The sequence below is a fragment of the Ptychodera flava genome, chromosome 19 (genome assembly GCF_041260155.1).
Source record: "Ptychodera flava strain L36383 chromosome 19, AS_Pfla_20210202, whole genome shotgun sequence".
In the NCBI taxonomy this organism is placed as follows: Eukaryota; Metazoa; Hemichordata; class Enteropneusta; family Ptychoderidae; genus Ptychodera; species Ptychodera flava.
Genome location: NC_091946.1, coordinates 29,458,986 through 29,478,561, shown reverse-complemented (window position 1 = coordinate 29,478,561; position 19,576 = coordinate 29,458,986). Strand labels below are relative to the sequence as shown.

Genomic DNA, 19,576 nt, shown 5'->3' with positions numbered 1-19,576 from the left:
TAAGGAAAGGTAAAGTTCTCCTTGGTCTGATTTAAATCTCTGATTTCATACTTTTGGCGGAAACACTGGCTACAAATTTTCGCTCAGCAGTTAAAATTTTATGACCAAAAGATATTTCTTTGATAATATTAATGATCTGTATAATGTCACATGGAAGTGAAAGTTATGCAATGCCAGCAACAGTAAAACTCATTAAAGCCAAGAATGTGAATGTGAATTCCTGATAGTGTGCATTGTGTACAACAAGTATAAGATACCGTACTCTTCATGAAACTTCTTTGAACATTCATATGAAGTAGCAAAAATCAGCAGTAATATACAAAGTGCCATGTTTTCGCAACCAATCTTCTAAACTTATGGTTAGAAAAAAAACAGGCTGTTGTTCCGTGTAATATTTGCCTTGGGGATAAACTTCTCCTAATAATGGCACATTTCCATCATTTTGGAAAGTCTGCATGCCGGCTGATGTTGCGCTGATTGCCTCCGGTCAAAAAAAATGGCGATATCCTTCAGAGAAAACAGACTCATCTCCAAGACTTCCCTGGGAGTGATCACCTTTCAAGGTCGCTGGGGTCAAGAGGTCAACCTATCTGCAAAAAAAACCAGTCAACTGCAAGGCTTTCTCTTAGGCAACCATACAATTCACGCTGGCTCGGCAATCACAGATCCCAGTGGTAGGCAATGTATTAAAGATAACCACGCTAACAGCTCTACTGTCGGAACTAAAAAGGCAGGTATTCATAAGCCACAGATCTGCTTTCAGTTTTCTTCATATGGTATGATGTGATGGCCTAATCTTTTGCTCCAGTGACGAGTATAACTGCCTACTCGCCAATTATGGTAGATTATTTTGACAAGGATAACTGTATGATGGTAGGTTGCAGACAGTATGGCGCTGTGTAACTCTTAAACTGACTACCATGACCGGAAGGCTCACCAATCTCTTTGATTCACTGCAAGAAAAGTGACCCTTGCAAGGTCTTTTTACACTTTTTCTATTACTGTATGTTATGCCATACCTAACATGATCTTGATTGTTAATTCCAGGAGAATTTGAGAAACCCTACAAGCATCCCTAAAGTAAAATCATAGCACTGAGGACAAGCAGTCTATGAAGACATTTTTCTTTAAAAAAACTGGAGACTACACCTTCACTACATACTCAGAGTAGTAGTTGAAGGAAAACAAGTTTAGCAACTGAAACAAACATAAATGAGATTATTCTTACTGGGGTAATTGGAAAAATTGACAAGTACTGTATTACGAAATATATACCTGTCATACAGCAAGAAATAACACACACACACACACACACACACACACACACACACACATACAGACACACTCACTGACAAAATATCTTCAATCCAACCTCAATCTTTCACTTTTTATAATTGAAATGCCATCAGTCATTCTATAGATGCTGTAGTGATTAACACATGGGATTATCAACTCATTTGTCAGGCACCCACAAACCCACAAACGGTGTCTTTAAGATTCATGACACTTCAGTACATGGGAAATCTCTATCCTCTGAGATTTGATCTCTATTGAGAGCCATCTGAAATTCTTGTAGCTCTATTCATGGTTTGTAGCCAAATCTGTGTCAATGCTAAAAAAAGGGTAGGAATTTTGGAATATTTGCAACTTTAGTCTTATCATTAAAGTTAAAGAAACAAGTTTTCATTTAGTTGATCCTGCCCAACAGAAACTTCATGCATCCTGCCCAACAACTAAGTGTCGCTAAATGAGTATTTTGAATATTTGCATAAATTAGGTCACCCAGGGTATAAAATGACGACAGTACATAAGTGCAAAAGTATCAAAAATTACCGTTTTGCTGAATGGAAAAGCATATGATTTCGTTTGTGAATTCTGAGCAAAATGGATTTTTCCCATCCTGACTTGCTTTCCTATGACAAAATAAATATTGCCACAATCTAAGATAAAATTGCTGTCCTTATCTATATGAAAGGCACTGTTAATTAAGATTTCATCACAAAAGCTTGCATGAGGTCAAAACTTTGTGTAGGTACTGGTATGTTCAGCCATTGATGGGGAGAGTTGTACATTAGATTTTTTGGTACAGACTGTAAACTGTTTCACTGTATGTTTATTCTTGTCTGGCTACAAGCAGAGTTGACGTTGTGAACAGTTGATAAGTATTTCAGCCTGTTTCAAAAAGTCAAATAACAAAAGCTATTTTTCATATCAAACAAAATTGCAAATGGTCTCTATAAAAATTCAGGCTCAAATGCGAACTCTGGTTTTATGCTACTCCTCCCTTTCTCATAATTATATTATCCTTCAAGAGTAGGCCACAGATCTTGACCCGACTTGTTAGTTAACAAAGTATCCGGTCAAAGGTCACATGCACACCAATTCATTCATCACTTGTCCACCAATGTTCATTGAAATCAAGACTTGGTGATAAATAGTGAACAACATGCCACTTTCACACGCAATCATAGCCTTACAAAATTCTTCAAAGGTTCAAGGAAATGTGAGGGTCATTTACATGAAAGGAGTGTCATGCTTTGTTTCCACCTATACATATGCATGTCTTTCACTTACACACTAGTCTGCTAAATGAGTTTGTCGGTGGCATTGCAAACCTGCATACAGGGCACAGCATATCTCTACGTGATTTAGTTTTAATGCAGGAATTTAGAACATATATATGGGTACAGTTTCATGAAAGTACCATCAAACCTGTTCATCTGTAACTTTGATTACAGCAATATTGCACAACTTACAGATGGAAGACACTTTTCAAAGTACTCACTAAAAGCAGATGTTTTCAAAATGTCACCTTAATGGCATTTCTTATCACTCACTATATGCATAAATGCACTCTGTAGAACAAGTCTGCCTGCCCTTTCTTATCAATGTCTTCACTTCCTCAATGAGACAAGCTTGGCTGCAAATGTAAAAACTAGTTCATGATTTGGTATGTGCATTATTAAGTTGAAGTAAGGACTGTTGGGATGTTGAATAAAAAGTATTATGACTTTCGAATGAACCTTAATTTTTCAACCATGATCACATACAAAACATCCAAATAACATTTTGGTACGTTATGAAATCTCTCTCAATTAATTTCTGTCCAATCCTGAAATAAATGTCCCAGTACCTACTTTGTAAGACTCAATAGAAAACCTACATCAGTATTTGTTTCTGTGAGACAGGATTTACTGCATATTCATCAAATCAGATGTAGGGATCTTTACAAGATTCCGTCTCCTCAAAAAGTGATTCAACCAATGTGAGTCTGTGCTTATCTTGATCAAGCGACTTTGCTAAACTCTAAGTAAAGCTCCATATTAGCTGTAATTTTGATGTATACTCCAGTATTTACATTCTGCCTGTGAAAGAAACTTTCTTGTATCCTGCCCACTAAAATTGCAGAGATTATATCTGAGATTTGGTAAGTCAAGGTTATAATTAGGTTGAACATAATTGCTCACATTTGTAAAAATTAAATTTGAATGCTACCAGTTGCAGACAGCAATATTTTCTTGGTGTAGGAAATTTGCATTGATTAGCATTTTAAGGATATAGATGTCATTGCCAGTAAGCAATCAGCACGTTTGTTATTATGCGAGCATGACGCCTGACGGTTGTCAATGGTGATCAAGTGTCACACCATCAGTGTGTGAAATGTAAAGATCATGCTGATTGGCTATCAAATTGATGTTACTTTATTTAAGCACACTATGCCTCTAACTCTACAGCCTAAAGCTCAGACATGAATCAAGTTTTGTTACCATCCCATAATATACAATCCTAAACAATGATAAATATAGTTGCATGATTGTGTTATTTCACATGAATTCATAAAAGCAAGATGTTGACTTGGAACACTTCAAGAAGTCTATTGAAATACCTTCCTTTCCAGGAGAGGAAATATAATTTGCATATTACTATTGAATATATGCAAGTGTCATGCTAGTGATAACATTATGGTATGATATGATAATGAATCCAACTGTATCGGATTGAAATTTACCACTTCAAACTTGACTCTTGCTACTGATTTTGATCGCTTGAATTCTTTGATTAGGCAACTGTGGATACAACCACATTCTATTCAGTTTTGTAGATAAGGCAAACAGCATCACCTAGGGTAAATATCTTGCTGCATAGGTTGTCTGGACAACAAATAAGCGACAAGTACTAGTTCCACCAATTTTTACAATACGCATTTTCAAATTATAGTCTGCAAGGACAAATTGCAATGTAAATTTTGAGGCCATCTGGACATTTGGCATATTTTTTTAGCAGATTGTCATGGTAACTAACTGTCATGGTGACAATAATCACCGTAGATGAGGTCAGAATTACAAAGCTCGTTGCGTGACTATACTCTTACTGATCTTGTAGGCTGTTTGTAATTACTACAAAAGCATGTGTCACAGTAACACCAACTACAGCACTTTAAAACTTAGTCTGGCTGACTTAAAATTAAACTCAATTACAAAAAAACAGGAAATATCATCCCGAGAGTGCTGCCTTCAGGCTTGCTATTTGACATTACTTATAGTTTCGTGGTTGTTATCTGTGACAACATGACACAACAAGCCAAAGGGAAAGCCATTACAGGGCTGCACAATCCTTTATCTGATGGACTTGCCGACTTGAAAACTGACTGATAGCCTTTAAGGCTTTACTGGAGACTGTGACTTGCATAAACACAACAAATTACAAACTCCTTTGGGAGACATTGTAACCTATGCAAACCAAGGGTCAAGAAGAAAACATCCTAGAGCATTAGACATGTCAGTGATGAATTATTTTTGAAAAATACCTGTTTTTCTACATTTCTGATTTGTGAATGCTTAGCGGTACCTGCCTGTGCTCAGTTTGCTGAACTTTTGAATTAAATATTATTTACATTTAAATAGCCTTTAACATATCCCAATGTTTTCCATAAAATGGGTGTGAAAGGTTCAGTGCCTTTGTGCCTCCAACTTTATGAATTTCAGATTGTTCCACAACATTTTCAATACTTCGACATTCATACAGCCAACGTTTTCCTGCACAGCAAATTATCCATCGTTCTAGTTCTCTTCAATATGGCAAGATCGTTGACCTATGACTGAAATTTATGATTGTACCCTTCAAGTGGTAGAGAAAATACAAAAAATGGATACTGCTCCATGTTCAAGTAAGTTTTTGTATTACTTCTGAGGTGGGAAAGCCTGAGTACATTCATAGCTGGTTATCATGTCCCATTGCAACCAGTGACATTTTATAGAATATTCTCTCTGTGCTTTTTGCCAGACTGTCCAGATGCACAATGGTCATTATGATATTCACTCCAGCATGTCAAGATAAACCAAGTTTGTACAGTGTAAGTGCATCATGATCTAGTTTGTGGCTTATAACTTAGCAACTGTTCAGTTGGTAACAGTGGTCGCTTCCATTTTCATAGGGGGGGTGAGAGATGATTGTAAGAGTGGTATGTTATCTACATACTGTCGGAAATTTGACAGGATTATCATTCATTTCATTAAAGTTTCACTACAAAAAATTAGCCATCCATTTACCAATTAATCTGCAACAGCTCCAGTAATATGCCTGCTATACACCTGACCTTAAGTGCAAAGTGAAGCCTAAAAGTAGTGGCTCAACCTCTTCTACATGACAACAAAACTAAGATAGTAATTTCTAACCCTACAATACAATACTAGATTACACTTAGCAAATTTAATTCAAAGTAAGGTCACAAGACGTGTCTGAATCAAAAATCCATTTCTTTTCAAAGGTATAGAAATGTCTTTTGATGAGAGAAACTGCAATAACAAATCAAAGAGAATGTTATGTTTACATTTTAACTGTGGTTTTACTGATTATCTACCATTTAAAACTTTTTCCACAACTTCCCATTCCTCAGTGTGTCGATATCTTGTGTCATTTCTGATACCTGCTGTCATTTCCAAATCCATATTGTCAGGTTTATGCTAAGTGTAAAGGGAGAAGCAAGTAATTTCAGAGGGGGGGGGGTGAGGTTGTGGAGGCAATGGGTTTGGCAACAAATTGTTTTTAATTTCCTATCATTGCGCAAGCAATTTTTTTCTATTGTCAGTCGTGCATCAAATTCTTTTTTTCTGTTACCAAAAGCAATAAAGATCTGCTGGAATAGGTTTTTTCTGAAGTAATAACAGGATCAAATTATTATAAGTTTTTCGCCGTCACCTGCTGACAATTTTTTTTCCCAAACTCAACCACCCCGTAAAAATCCAATGGTTCTCCTAACACAATTGAGCTAATTGAAAATTAAGTTTGAAAATACATGCGCACATTATTAATCCAATTTAGCATAAACCTGACAATATGGACCTAAACTCCACCACCTCGTAAAAATCCAATGGTTCTCCCCTCACATTGAGCTAATTGAAAATTAAGTTTGAAAATACATGCGCACATTATTAATCCAATTTAGCATAAACCTGACAATATGGATTTGGAAATGACAGTGGCAAAATCAAAAGACATGATCAAAATTACCTGCTACATGTAGAGTTCTCCCATGTGAACTCATCTGTATAATATCAACATGTGTGTACATGTCTGCCTCTGCATCTGCACGGTTAGATGCATCTATGGCGTAAAGGTCAGTGAAAATTCCATGAAAATGAAACTCTCCGCATCATTTTCTTGTTAAGGAAATATCTCCTGCTTCAGGGGGAAGATTTTTTTCCCCTCTCCGCTTCCACATCAATACTTAAGTGAAATTGCGCGGTACAATGGTGTTTTAAACTTTCAAAGACTTAATCATCTGGTTCAAAGTAGATCAAAGTTTCCCCATTTGATTTTAATGAAAAGCTTTTTAATTCTGTGCACGGAATCAACATTAATACTATCACTCTGGTCTTATTGGTCATTTTCTTTTACGTCGTCACAGTGAGAATACGTGATCTTGCATCAAACACAATCAGGCTTTGATATCCAGGCATTAACATTCACAATGTAAACTTACAAGCTCATAAACTGAGCTGAGTTTTCAATATTACCTCACACTCACACTTAGTATTTTTAGTTACAATTGTCTTCGCACAGCTCAAGTTCTTGTTGAAAAGAAAAAATTATATCCCATCAATGACAACAAGAGCAGACATTTATTTGTTTATTAATTCGATGAAAGTTCAGCCATCTAAAAGATTTACACAGTTGAATTGTATGTGATACTGGGTATACATGTTTCAAATTTCTCTCTATTGTCCAGAAGATGTCAAATTTTCATTTTAAAACTTCTGAGTTTTTGCATTGGTGACAAGTGAAATATTTACCAGTGACTGGAGCATATTTTCTGTAAAACTTAATATAACTGCAACAAAAAAGTACACGGCATGAACAGTCATTACACAGGGCAGGATCAAGTTTTTTCAGGAGATGATTAAATTTGATATTGTTTAGATCTACAAGTATGCATATACTTCAGCGTATTAAACATTGCATCATCTGGCATCATGTGCATGAGCACCTTCTAGTACACTAAAATATGGTGCCATTCAGTTGTCAGAAATCTTACATATAGACAATCAGTATTAATTTCAGTAATTGTTCCGTCAGATTTGATGCAACATGCAATATGCCAACCCACAAAGCGAAGAAGTCTGCATCAAAACCACTGGGGCTACATGCTTGCCTCTAATAAAGATGGTTCAATAACCTCGCCACAGTTGTTCCAATTTTGACTGCGAGGCCTTGGCACACAGCTGGAGTTCAGTTAACTCACACATTAGCGGCTAGCATGCAGATTCAATTGCTGTACACACTAGGCTTATACCTGGGCCTCAGGCGAAAAGGTAGGATGTAATAATAGCCAGACAACAATGGCTACCCCACACAGCTGAGAGAAAGCAAGGTTTGAACAGGCATAACGTTATCTTTTCAAAGATAAAAAGAATATAATAATGGTATAAGACTGTATCTCTCTGCGAATGTTGCATTTTTCAAGATTAAGTGAAATTTACAAACATTATACAAGTACAATATGTGTCGTTTGGATTTCATTTCCCTTTGCTTTGTTTGTTAATATCTGAGTGTACAACCAATATCATAGTCTATGCGGTCTCTGATATCGTTGCCAATACTTCTTACCTCTATGAATATGATATCAAATCAGTATATTAATTCAGCATGAAAGAGAGATAAGCAGAGTAATTGCACATCAGTGTTTGTTACATCTACGTGTGAGTCCCCCTTTTCTTCTGCACTACAAAGCTATTATGAAGTATTCAAACACTAGTAGCCATGCAGTGTTTTATCCAGAATACATGTATGTGATTGCATAAATCCTGATAAAGTGCCCTGAAAACTTGCACAAACACACAACATTATATCCCCTTTATTTGAGATAGTGATGTACACAAAACATTGATAGCTGCATTTCACAACATGATAACGGACTTAGTACGATGTAACCTCACACTGTTGATGTAATCCACTATCTGTAGCCAAAGTAAAGTAATACACGTTTCCTACCTACAGAAGGATGTGATACAGCTGAAAGACTATCAACTAGAGTTTACCTCCAGATTACAAAATTGTGATAGAACTGAAATGAATGAAGTGAGAGAGTAATTGTATCTCCTGTAATTTTTTTCATGTATGTGTATTTTTCACAATACTAAACTTTTCTGCAAAAGGATATCGAAGAGACTGAGTGAATTTTCCAGGTATTTCCTTTTGTATTTTCCATATATGGACATTTCAGTCTGTAACTATAATAATGATAATTTCTGTACACTCCAATTTATTCAAATTTTATTAGATGAAAAAAGAAAGAAACAGAAGTGTCTTTGGTTTGATAATTGATCATTGCTATAATCTTAATTTGCTAATATCTTGAACAATACTAATTTGCATAACCTAAATTTGCATAATTTATTATGGTCCCCCTCTATCAGAACCAACACAACAACACTCCCCACTTGTTGTAGGAGAAACCTGGAGAAATCTGGCCATGTATGACAATACCATTTGATATTGAATCAATCGGAAAACAGTGATATTTTTCTAGAATATTTTTGTTAGGCTTTGTGGAACAAGTTGAGACTACCTGGTTCTTGAAAAAAACCATAAGAACCTACGTGTCACTCTAGTACTGGAACGTTTACATAATTTATGCATCATCCTGTCCAGGGATATACACATCAATGGCAGTCTATTTAATGATATATCAGCTGATCAGCTTCTTAAAGTCATATCATATTTTTCAAACTACCATATAATCATCTTCCGCACATCCAAGACATCCCTACTCTGTGGTTTCTCCACAATTTAATCCTATAAGTGCCTCTTGTATATCTATAAGTTTATATATAGCAATTTTCTTGGCAGTATACAAGCATTTTGTACATCCCGTGGATTAAGATGCTCGCTTTACAATATTAAACTGAAAATATCTCTTGAATTTAGCTGTTACCGGTACTGTCTGGCTCAGCTCCAAGAAATTCTTGAATATGTTCAGTTACAATGATGTCGTCCCGTAAAAAACATGTGATAACCGATGTTTCATTGTGTTTGTAAAACCTGCCGAAGGTATGTATGCTTAATGCATATGTCGGTGTATCTATACAGTAAATTGTGAATAAGAGAGACGTTACAAGATTGCTGTGTGATCAGCGATATTTTGTCTGTAGTCCAACACATTGGGTAGCATTCAATGAGAAATCATGCCGCATCGTAATTAGACGCAAAAGCAAATGTACACTGATACAGTCTCCGTTTATCCATTGCTACAGTCGGCACACCATATATCATTAAAAAATTTGAGCTGGATAAAAACAGAAATTCAGCCTGTATTGCTGGAGGACATATACAAAAGAAAGGAGACAAAAGCGACTGATTTGCATCATGCACATACAATGTTTGAGTCTTGTACTAGTGCCGCACTCACGTTCTGTATCTGACAGCCCTGGAGCAAGGCTAGTCATCAGGTGTGACAGCAACCTGTATGAAGCGGTCTGGTTTGTCATTTGAGAAAAGCTGCCACACGACCGGTGTACATGTCCTGGTGAATTTCAAGCGATGAGCCTTCTGAAGATATGAAACTTGCATGAAGAGGGGAACTACTCAGCCGATCAATGTGATTGATATGGGGGCTGAAGTTATGGATATCGACAGAAAGAGCCTTTGTCAGTTTTCTCTTCCATTTTAAAAATCCTCAGTGTGTCCGAAACTGATAATAATCACACACGTGAGTTGACTTGAAAGACAAAAGTGTTTCTGTCTCACAAAAACAAATTTAGTAATTGATATTTAATCATATCCAATTATGAAATATAATGAGATTTTAATATATTAATGGAACTGACAAAAGGTGCAATGAAAGAAACTGAGCTAATCAGAAATACAGGAATTCATCTTCAAAAGATCAATCATCATTGCCCTGAAGAAATAAAAAATAGAAAAACTGTCTGATCAAGATGATCATATTTTGAAAGCTTTATCAAATTCATTTATTGTTATTAATATTTATAAAAGACAGAATCTTGAGAAGTAACACGGCCTGTTCAATGTACCAATAAATGTTTAATCTTAAGCTGATAAAATGGAAAAGAGTTTTAGTAAACAAATTGCAAATATTACTGTTAATGACTGCATTCCTAGGTTCACATCACTGAGTAAATTTTCATGGCAAAAAAAAATAATAATGTGTACATCACACACCAAACTCTCCTATTCACTTTTATGATGCATAAAATTCAGAAGTATTTTAATGTTTTCTTCGGGTAAAAGGGAGCAAAGAAATTTTTTAAGTTGCTGACTTACAAACCCAAATTTTCAGAACTACTTTCAGTTTGGACTGATCAGATCTGTGGATGAACAGTCAGACTTTAAGCAGGGATGCATTTTTTTTCCTTTACGCAACTTTCCAGGGTATTATTTACTGATAGATGACGGTGTCGATGAAATATTGAATGTGGCGTCTTATAAGTGTCATGGATTATACATCTTACAGTAATGCCTCGATGCTAACTGACAGCTGGCATTGACATGCATTCATCACAGACCAGCTCACATCCTGGTAATTCTATATTCCATGCGTGTATCCAGTGTCCTGAGAATTCTGGATAATTCTGTGGGCTAAAGGAATTGAATGTCGCATTGTGAAAACTGTGGAAAAAAGAGTAGCGAACAGAACTTAAAAATAAAGAGTAATATGTATGATAAGACTACATGAAACATTTCTTTGCAACAATAATACTCCTTTTGTTTAATCTTTTTGTAAAATGTTTGTGCTTTTGATTTTAAAAGATCTTCAAAGCTTATGTAGTACATAAAGTTTTCTACTGATTTAATTTTGGGAAAATCAATAATTCAAATTTTTGGCAAACAGTTAACACAGGGATGGTGGCCATTTTGAATTTAAAAAATATCGGTAAATTTATGGTAATTTGTTCGTTCAGTACCAAAATTTGTACAGGGACACACGATCTTTACACTTGATTTTGAAAGACATTAGTTAAAAGTTTCCTTGAGGAAAGTTTGAGCAAAAAGTTAAAGTCTTTCAAATTCAAGGACCTACAACGTTAAGACCTTTAAAAAGTTTTTGTAAAAAAATTCCTTAACTGTAATTCATCATTATCATGTCTATCACAAGTATCGACACAAATCAAAACAGGGCTCAGATTTCTCAGAATATGTGGTATGCTTGTAATATACAAATGCAAATTAAGATATATGAATACAAATACACTGATATGTGAATGCAATTATTCTTAGAAACAGCAGCAATATTATCATAATTTAAAACAATTTACAGAGGAATCTATTTTGAAACAGTGGTGAGAATAGATGCATGCAAAATTATTGTTTCATATTTCAGATTTGACATATTAAAACTGGCACTTCATAAATATTACCACTCTCCACAATAATTTCACATTTGTTGTCAGTTCTTAGTCATGTGAATATATTTTTCTTAACAGCAACCAGGCAGTATAGACATTTTTGGCAATTTTGCTTTGCATATTTGGTTTCCATTCTTGAACACTTTCCTCCAAAGATATGGTGGTTGATCCCAAGTTATGTTCCTTCACAATACCCAGTCAGAGACTTCAAAATAGCATGCACTAATTTGTCATTACCATAACAACCACTACACATTAAAGTTTTAAATTGTTCATAGTCTACTTTAGATAACGTAAATTGATGAAAACCTAAAGTATTATATGTTGTTGTTTCGTTTCTATGAATTTGATACATGAGACTGTGATAAAATCCAGTGTTCACTGTCAATAAAATATAAATATTTGTTATCAATTATCACCATGGAAACACCACAGTCAAGGGGTACTTCTATGGCTATTAAATATTCATTGTAAGTCTATAAATTCAGACATGATCGTCTATCTTAAATGGTGTGTGATGGGATTCTATGACTTTGACACAATTTTAAAATCACAAAAAAAATCCATATTAAACGCAAAACTGAAGTACACTTTATCTCATTCAGTTTATCTAGTATATTATAATAGTTCTTGTACTGGACTAATGATAAACCATGAAAGTATGCATATACCGGTATATATACAGATAGAGAGAGAGAGCGAATGAAAATTTCAGATTACTTTTATGGAACTATTATTTTGACCACTTATTTACATGCATCAAATTGATGATATTCTTCTCATCAGACGAGATGTAAATTACACTTGATTGGAAAGTACAAACACTTGAATGAATTCATCACACAGGTAGTACACTGACTGTGTGTGTATGGTAATATATGTATTTCCCATTGCAATTTCAATACCTTGATTTCAAAACATATCTTTATAATAGTGCAATCATAACAGCTATTTGCTATGATCATACTGAGCAGATGCATTATACCGCATCTACACAGTTTTGATGAAGCCCCTGGATAGATTGCTGAAAGTAACACTGTGGAGGAATATTATCTACAGAGCATACCATGTCAACATGTGAACAAAAATACTGAAAAATGATCCTTTCAGTGTGAAAAGATTTGATTTTATGAGAATTTACAAAACTGCAGCTCTGATGGAAGTGAGATAAAGACAAACTGATATAGTTTTGCAGTCACATCACATTCTGAAACAACTTATTTTAAAACCTATACATAAATGTAAATTTTCACCTTCTGCTGTTTTTTTAAATAAAGACTAATTTTTTCCATAAGAGTCCGGAATTACTTTGAATATCAAATATTGGTATATTTGAAGTACAGGTAATTTGCTCCTTTCATAGAAAATTTGCTTTTTTGATTAAAAGAGACAAAAGTTCAACTTAGTTGAGCTAGGTACGGGTGAAAGTAAAGATATTTGATTTGAAATGAATTATTATCATACAAAATGTCTTTTTGTTGTATATGTGTACATTATTATACACTTACTGCCGTAACCTATGGAAGTTTGACCGTCCAATAACTTTCCATATTTTGTATAGTACGCAGAGTCCTGAATACGGGAGACGCGCGACGCGCCTGTTTGGTGTTTGTAGCAATTTTATTTCAACAATCGCGCGCGTTCCACTCATATCGCGCGTACCGCATCCCTCAAAATTTACCATAGAATTAGTTTATACGGACGATTAATGGAGGGAGGTGTATAATAATAGGGTTATACACAAAATACGGCCCTGTATGGACTCGGGCTCAGTGAGTGACGTATTGGACTCGCCTTCGGCTCGTCCAATACGTCACTCACTGAGCCCTCGTCCATACAGGCCGTATTTTGTGATAACCCTATATTATAAATCCAAAAACAGTATTTTTTCCTGCACAGAATTTGCACTTTCAAACAAATAATGAGTACTTGTAAGGTAATGTTACACTGATTAACAATCTAAGAAAATACAAAATGACAAACAAACAAAAGTATCTTATTTTATCATAGTATGTCCACACTACAGCACTCACTGAGATATTTTCTTTCCTTCCATAAAGTTTGTATGATTCTAGCGTTGATGTTTTGAATGAGAAAGAAAAATTCACTAACATTGTTACTCCGAAGGATAAACTTTCTCTAGTGAAATATATTTCTAGGTTTCTACTTTCTCCCCAGCAGCAATTCCTACCACTTTGCTAATGTAAAGTTGAGATTTGTCATTTTGACTCACCATACTCCCTGAGTGTGTTGTCAAGCAATAAAAGTGATTGATCGACGGAGTGAACATTATTGGTTAGAAACTGCCATTTTCTGACCAACCTGTTTACGATTGTGTAATTTGATCATATCAGTTTCTATTTTCGGAAGCGGTGGGCAGATTTGGCCATTAATCCAAGGGCTCACCGGACGGACTTACAATTAATGAGTGTTGTGTTTGACAAGATAGATACAGGATGGAAGGTAGTGACTGCCTATTATTTATTCAGCAGGGCTTTGAAGATAAGCCTAGCTCACGCCAGCTGGTAATTCTCTATTCTGGTGACGAATTGACACCACAGAATCCATCTGCTCCTCATCAACCTCTCATTTTCTGCATCTTTGAAAGTTCATAATTCTCAGATATCACAGCTTTCATCAGGTATCTGTTATCGATATCTATAACATATTTCATATTCTATGGATTGTGTCCAGGTGCAGCGTTTATAAAAAGGGCAAATTAACGACTTAAAAGGCAAAGCCTGTAGATATGGATACGGTACCTGCACCTTCTACTGTGACAGCTAATGCACAGATAGAATGTCGTTCAAAGAACACAGTAAAATCATTCTCTCATAGGAGAAAGCTTGACTCCCTTTCTCGTTATTTAAACTCTTGGCACTGTTGTCAGTGAAATGATCAATGCCAAAAGTTGGATTTAAATGGGATGCATTTATTTCAAAATGATGAATTCAGTATCCACAAAATCTCCAGATATTGATCTTTACTTTGTCTTACTCTTTTAAGGTCATTTGCATATTTTGGGGACTGAAACATTTCTTTTGTGCAAAATCAAATTAGCCAAATATTAAGGTCTTACGTGCAGCTGTATTGATGAGTTTGCAGTACATATGCATATATACATGACATATACAGATCCAAATCTACAGCAAATGCATAATACACACTGAAACAATAAACTGTGGTATGCATTAAAACGTTTGAGTGCGTTAGAGAGTTTTAGTATCACATGTCTTGCCTCTGTCCTAAATAGAGTCCTGCCTTTTCCACAAGTACCTCATGCTTTGATTTCAACTATCACACTTTCTCATAATCCATGTATGCAAACTCACTCAGTACTTGTCCATCTCCGCAAACTGACCATGAGCCTCATTAATATTCATTATGAGACTTTACTGGATTATGGCACGTACTTCAAATATTGGAAGTAGATTGCATGGAGCAAGTCCACTACTATCTGGCATTGAGTAACTTACTTTTGTTAGTTGTGTTTGATTATCAGATAAAAACACCCCCAAGTTCCATTCAGTGTGCTAATAGAACAAAGAAATGGTTTTTGGAAACACAGCAGCAGAAATTTATTCACCAAATAAGGTTCTTCAGTAAGGTGATAAATTATATGAAAAATTAGGAAAGAGGAATTGCTCCTTCTATTAATCTGGATTTCAGCGTGGCTTAAGGTAAGAGGCGACGAATTCGGACGCGCACGCGCTTTAGAACGTTTCTGCGCAGATTTAACTCCAGCCTGCCGCAAATGGGTTATTTTGTAGCACATGTATTAAACATCACCTGTCATTGTTGAAATAGCGCTTTTACCTGATTTTTTGATCAAGTCTCTTAGAAATACATGTGACCTATAACCTTGTCATATTTTGACCCCCTAGGAAGCTGGTTTTATATTCAATATTAACGAAAAATTAACATTTCTCTCCCATTTACATGGCGCATATTACCCATTCACCTGGAGATATTGTAAAAAGTAGCGTGGTGACACACTTTTATTAAAAGTGTAAACTAAATGGTATTATATCAGGATTTTATTCGCCAAGTTTGGTCAAAATGACACCATTCAAAGTGACAGGAAGAAAGTTCGAAAATTATGTAGTGATATAATTTCGATATCGTCATTTTGTAATCGATACTTATGTTAAAATTTCTTTACAAACATCATGAAAACTATACATTCGATAGATATGGATCTTAAGTCTTGGTATTTATTAAAATTAACTCATTTGCTAAGCGTTTTATAATTGCTTTCTTTAGTTTAAGGGAATTATATAATTTTTATTTATTTCTTACGACGCCATTTTAACGTCCATTTCCATAGAAATGAGCGTGGTGACCCCATTATTTATTTCATTTTTGCACTTGCACAACTTCTAAGAATATTTGTGCAAAGTTTCAAAAAAATGACACCACAACCTAATTTTGACGTAATTCGTAGTACTTCACCTTAAGTATAGCACATAATATGAATAACATGTAACACAAATTTTGAAAAAAAAGACTCGTCATAATACTTTCTTTGTCCTTCTAATGTAAACAGCTAAAATAAATGAGTTTTTGTCCTATTAGAGATAATGTAACCTACATGTAACAGGATAATGTTGTTAAAATCTTTAGTTTTCTCTGCTGTGAGAAGTTGCTGTGAAATATTCAGAAAAAAGTTTGAAATATTCTGTTGCATTTCACACACATCCACTGATACCTGTTAATATGACAACTACAAACACAATGTAGACGCTAGTAATACAGCAAAACGAGAGTGTTTTCCAAAGTCACCAAGATACTGGTGTTACATGTGAGTTATATAAACTCTATCTCGGCTGGAAATCTCTGGGAGTCAACACTTGATAATGCAACAGTCTGTTGTAAATGCTCACGGGCGATGCTTGATTGAAGCCATTCTGTGCGATCAATTTTACGGTGGTTTGATCCACCTGAAGTCAGCAGTTCCTAGAACTACTCAGTTACAGAGCTTCGCCGAAGCCTTCTCAAATACCAGCTCTGTCTGGTTAAACTTGACATTTTCCTCAGTAATGTATTTCATAAATCTTTTTTCCTTACCTTTCCATAGCCCCATTCCACTGATACAACTGATCCGGTCAGATTATTCATCCATGGAATAGCTCCTTCAGGAAGATCTCTGTCACATAGTGGCTGTTGAACAAAATAAAATTAGACTAATATCAGAAAATGGCTGATTTCAAAACTGTACGTGGATGGTACACTTTCCCACCTTTGGGTTGATGACTCAAATTTTACATGTTACAAATATTACATTCTCTTCAGTTATAACGCATGCAGAGTACCATAATTGTGAGGCTCTAGCTATTGGAAAGAAAAGCCTGCATACTGGCCACTTGTTTAACATGATTAATGATCTTCAGAGATGAGAAAATTATTGATAAAAATGGGAAAAACTTTATTTTGTTGCAGACCAACATTTAGTTGAAATTTTGAAACAGCTGCATCGTATCAGTTTTTTTGAACAACAGTACTGGTATTCCTGTCCAGTAAATCTGAGATTTATTCCACAAAATGTCAGTTCCTGTTTTCAAAATGCAATCTCATCATCAGGAGAGATTACCACATCTTGCGGAGAATTTTCAATCTTGAATTGCATTTTTCACAAACAGATGGTAATCTCAAATTGAAACCTGCACCGCAGGTGGAACCCCTGAAATAGGATATATTTCTCAGCTGTCTGGGCTAGATATCGATGATTAAAGCGAGAGTCGTTTTCCGATCCTAAATGTGAGTCATCACATAAATGCGAATCTGCCAAAAGAACATGCACATAACTGCCAAGATAACAAATATGTGACGATAAATATTGTATTTTCAGGGGTAAAGAAATTCTGTTTATTGAAAATCTGCCGGACTTACATCTGAAGGTTAACAATATATGCAACAAATATATGTCTAAAACAACACAGGTGTACTGCAAACAAAACCATTTGTCTTTCTCATACGACTGCGGGGACAAATGCAACATCTTGTGCTGTAAATTGGTTATTTGACTCTTGGCTTCAAGCGTGAGGTACGTATGTTTTTCTACAACGTCGGGTGACAAAGCACTGTTTTAGCATGCATGTGGACAGGACTGAGAAGTAACATTTGGTATGAACCTGAAATTTTGCGAATTATATATGTTTGCAAGTCACTTATAATCATGTAGCTGGAAACTGGGAGGGAGCACTGCTTCAAAATGTAAGCATGAAGAACTAAAGAATAATAAAGAGCAATGAAAAATTCTCAAGCAAACACAAAACCTGCAAGTTGTTCCTTCTAATCAACTTGCTTGTGCCATCAAGTTCCATTAATGATATTGCTCTCAGTTGATTTTTTTTCAGTTGCATTGGTCAAAATGATCAGTTTCCAGGTTAGATCCATAAGGCTGTCAAAATCTCTGATGTGTATGATTACATGACATAAACCTGGCATGCAAAAAAGCTGGTGCAATTATACACGCGGCAAGGTCATATTTCAAATACATCAATGTAGCTCTAGGTTCATATTTAAACACGAGATTGCATCGCACAAAACTGCAGGTATATAGCGACCATGCAATTGATGAAAACTATACTCCAGAGACAAAAAAAACTGCATTTAGATATGCATTAAGGTTATTCAATACTTGATGGCAAACGCGTATGTATCACACAATCGATTTCATCCCCATTTTTGTGAAATTTATTCAGATCAGGTCGATGGTTAACCAGGTGTTTTCTGTCACTTTGAATAATAATTTATACTTTGATGTTGAAATTGGTAAAAGCCATAAAGTGAAGCTACCAGAATGAATTTATAGTCTTTGCATACAAAGTTCCCCTTGAGTACACACTTCCATGCAGAATAGATCATTTGAGAATGCTATATACTGATGCTTGTCTCTTGAATTCATGCACATATCTTTTTGAGAACACTTAAGTGATTTGTTGGGACTTTGCTGTCGGAGTATTGACCAATACTGTGATTTCATTAGTAAAGTGTATACGAATACAGCTCTGTTCATCTATGGTATTAACCCAAACCTTGGAGATATGACTGTTCCAATGGCATGTCTAAAAATATTATCACATAAATTTTGTTGATTTTCCTGTCAAGTATCTCCCAGCTGAGGGATGCCATCTATCACTGGATTACCCCCGATGCATTCTGATTATTTCTGGGAGCAAATTAACCCTTTCAGTGCCAAAGTCTATTTTCGTCCCCTTTATAAAATAAACCCCCAGCCAATTTTTCCCAGATTTTTGCCAAGATTTTTAGAAAAAAACTGTAGCAAATGAAATGAAATGTCCATTTGGTCCAAAATTATCAAAAAAATTACAGAAAAATTCATAAGAATCGGTAAAATGTTGCACTAAAATTTTGGTGGGAAAAAATTACAGCGCTCAAAGGGTTAATTCATCAAAGAAACCTGTATCGTACACCTGATGTTTTCAAAGAATGAAAAACTCCAGCTTCCAAATGCATCACACGTAATGGCTCATTGCTGCAGTCCCGTCGTGTAATAACTATTTACAAAGGCAAGCCATGGGTAATTGCACGATTACCACATATGAAACAGCAATCTTCTGTTTGCAGTGCAAATTATGCACCGAGTTACTGATTTCCTAAAAATCTCTTTGTACCGGCGTTTTTCCGTAACAGAGTCATTTGACTTTGTCAAATATCCTGTGCGGTGACGGAGCTCTCCTATTTGAGTT

General features: G+C 35.4%; 1 protein-coding gene across 1 annotated transcript in view; it reads right to left on the bottom strand.

Annotated features, from left to right (window-relative positions):
- Positions 1 to 19,576, bottom strand: part of LOC139119201 (delta and Notch-like epidermal growth factor-related receptor) — a 138,798-nt gene that overhangs the window by 61,475 nt on the left and 57,747 nt on the right. Inside the window, exon 2 of the mRNA XM_070682883.1 lies at positions 16,932 to 17,024. Within this exon, the coding sequence (XP_070538984.1) occupies positions 16,932 to 17,024 (93 nt within the window). The remainder of the gene's footprint in view (positions 1 to 16,931; positions 17,025 to 19,576) is intronic.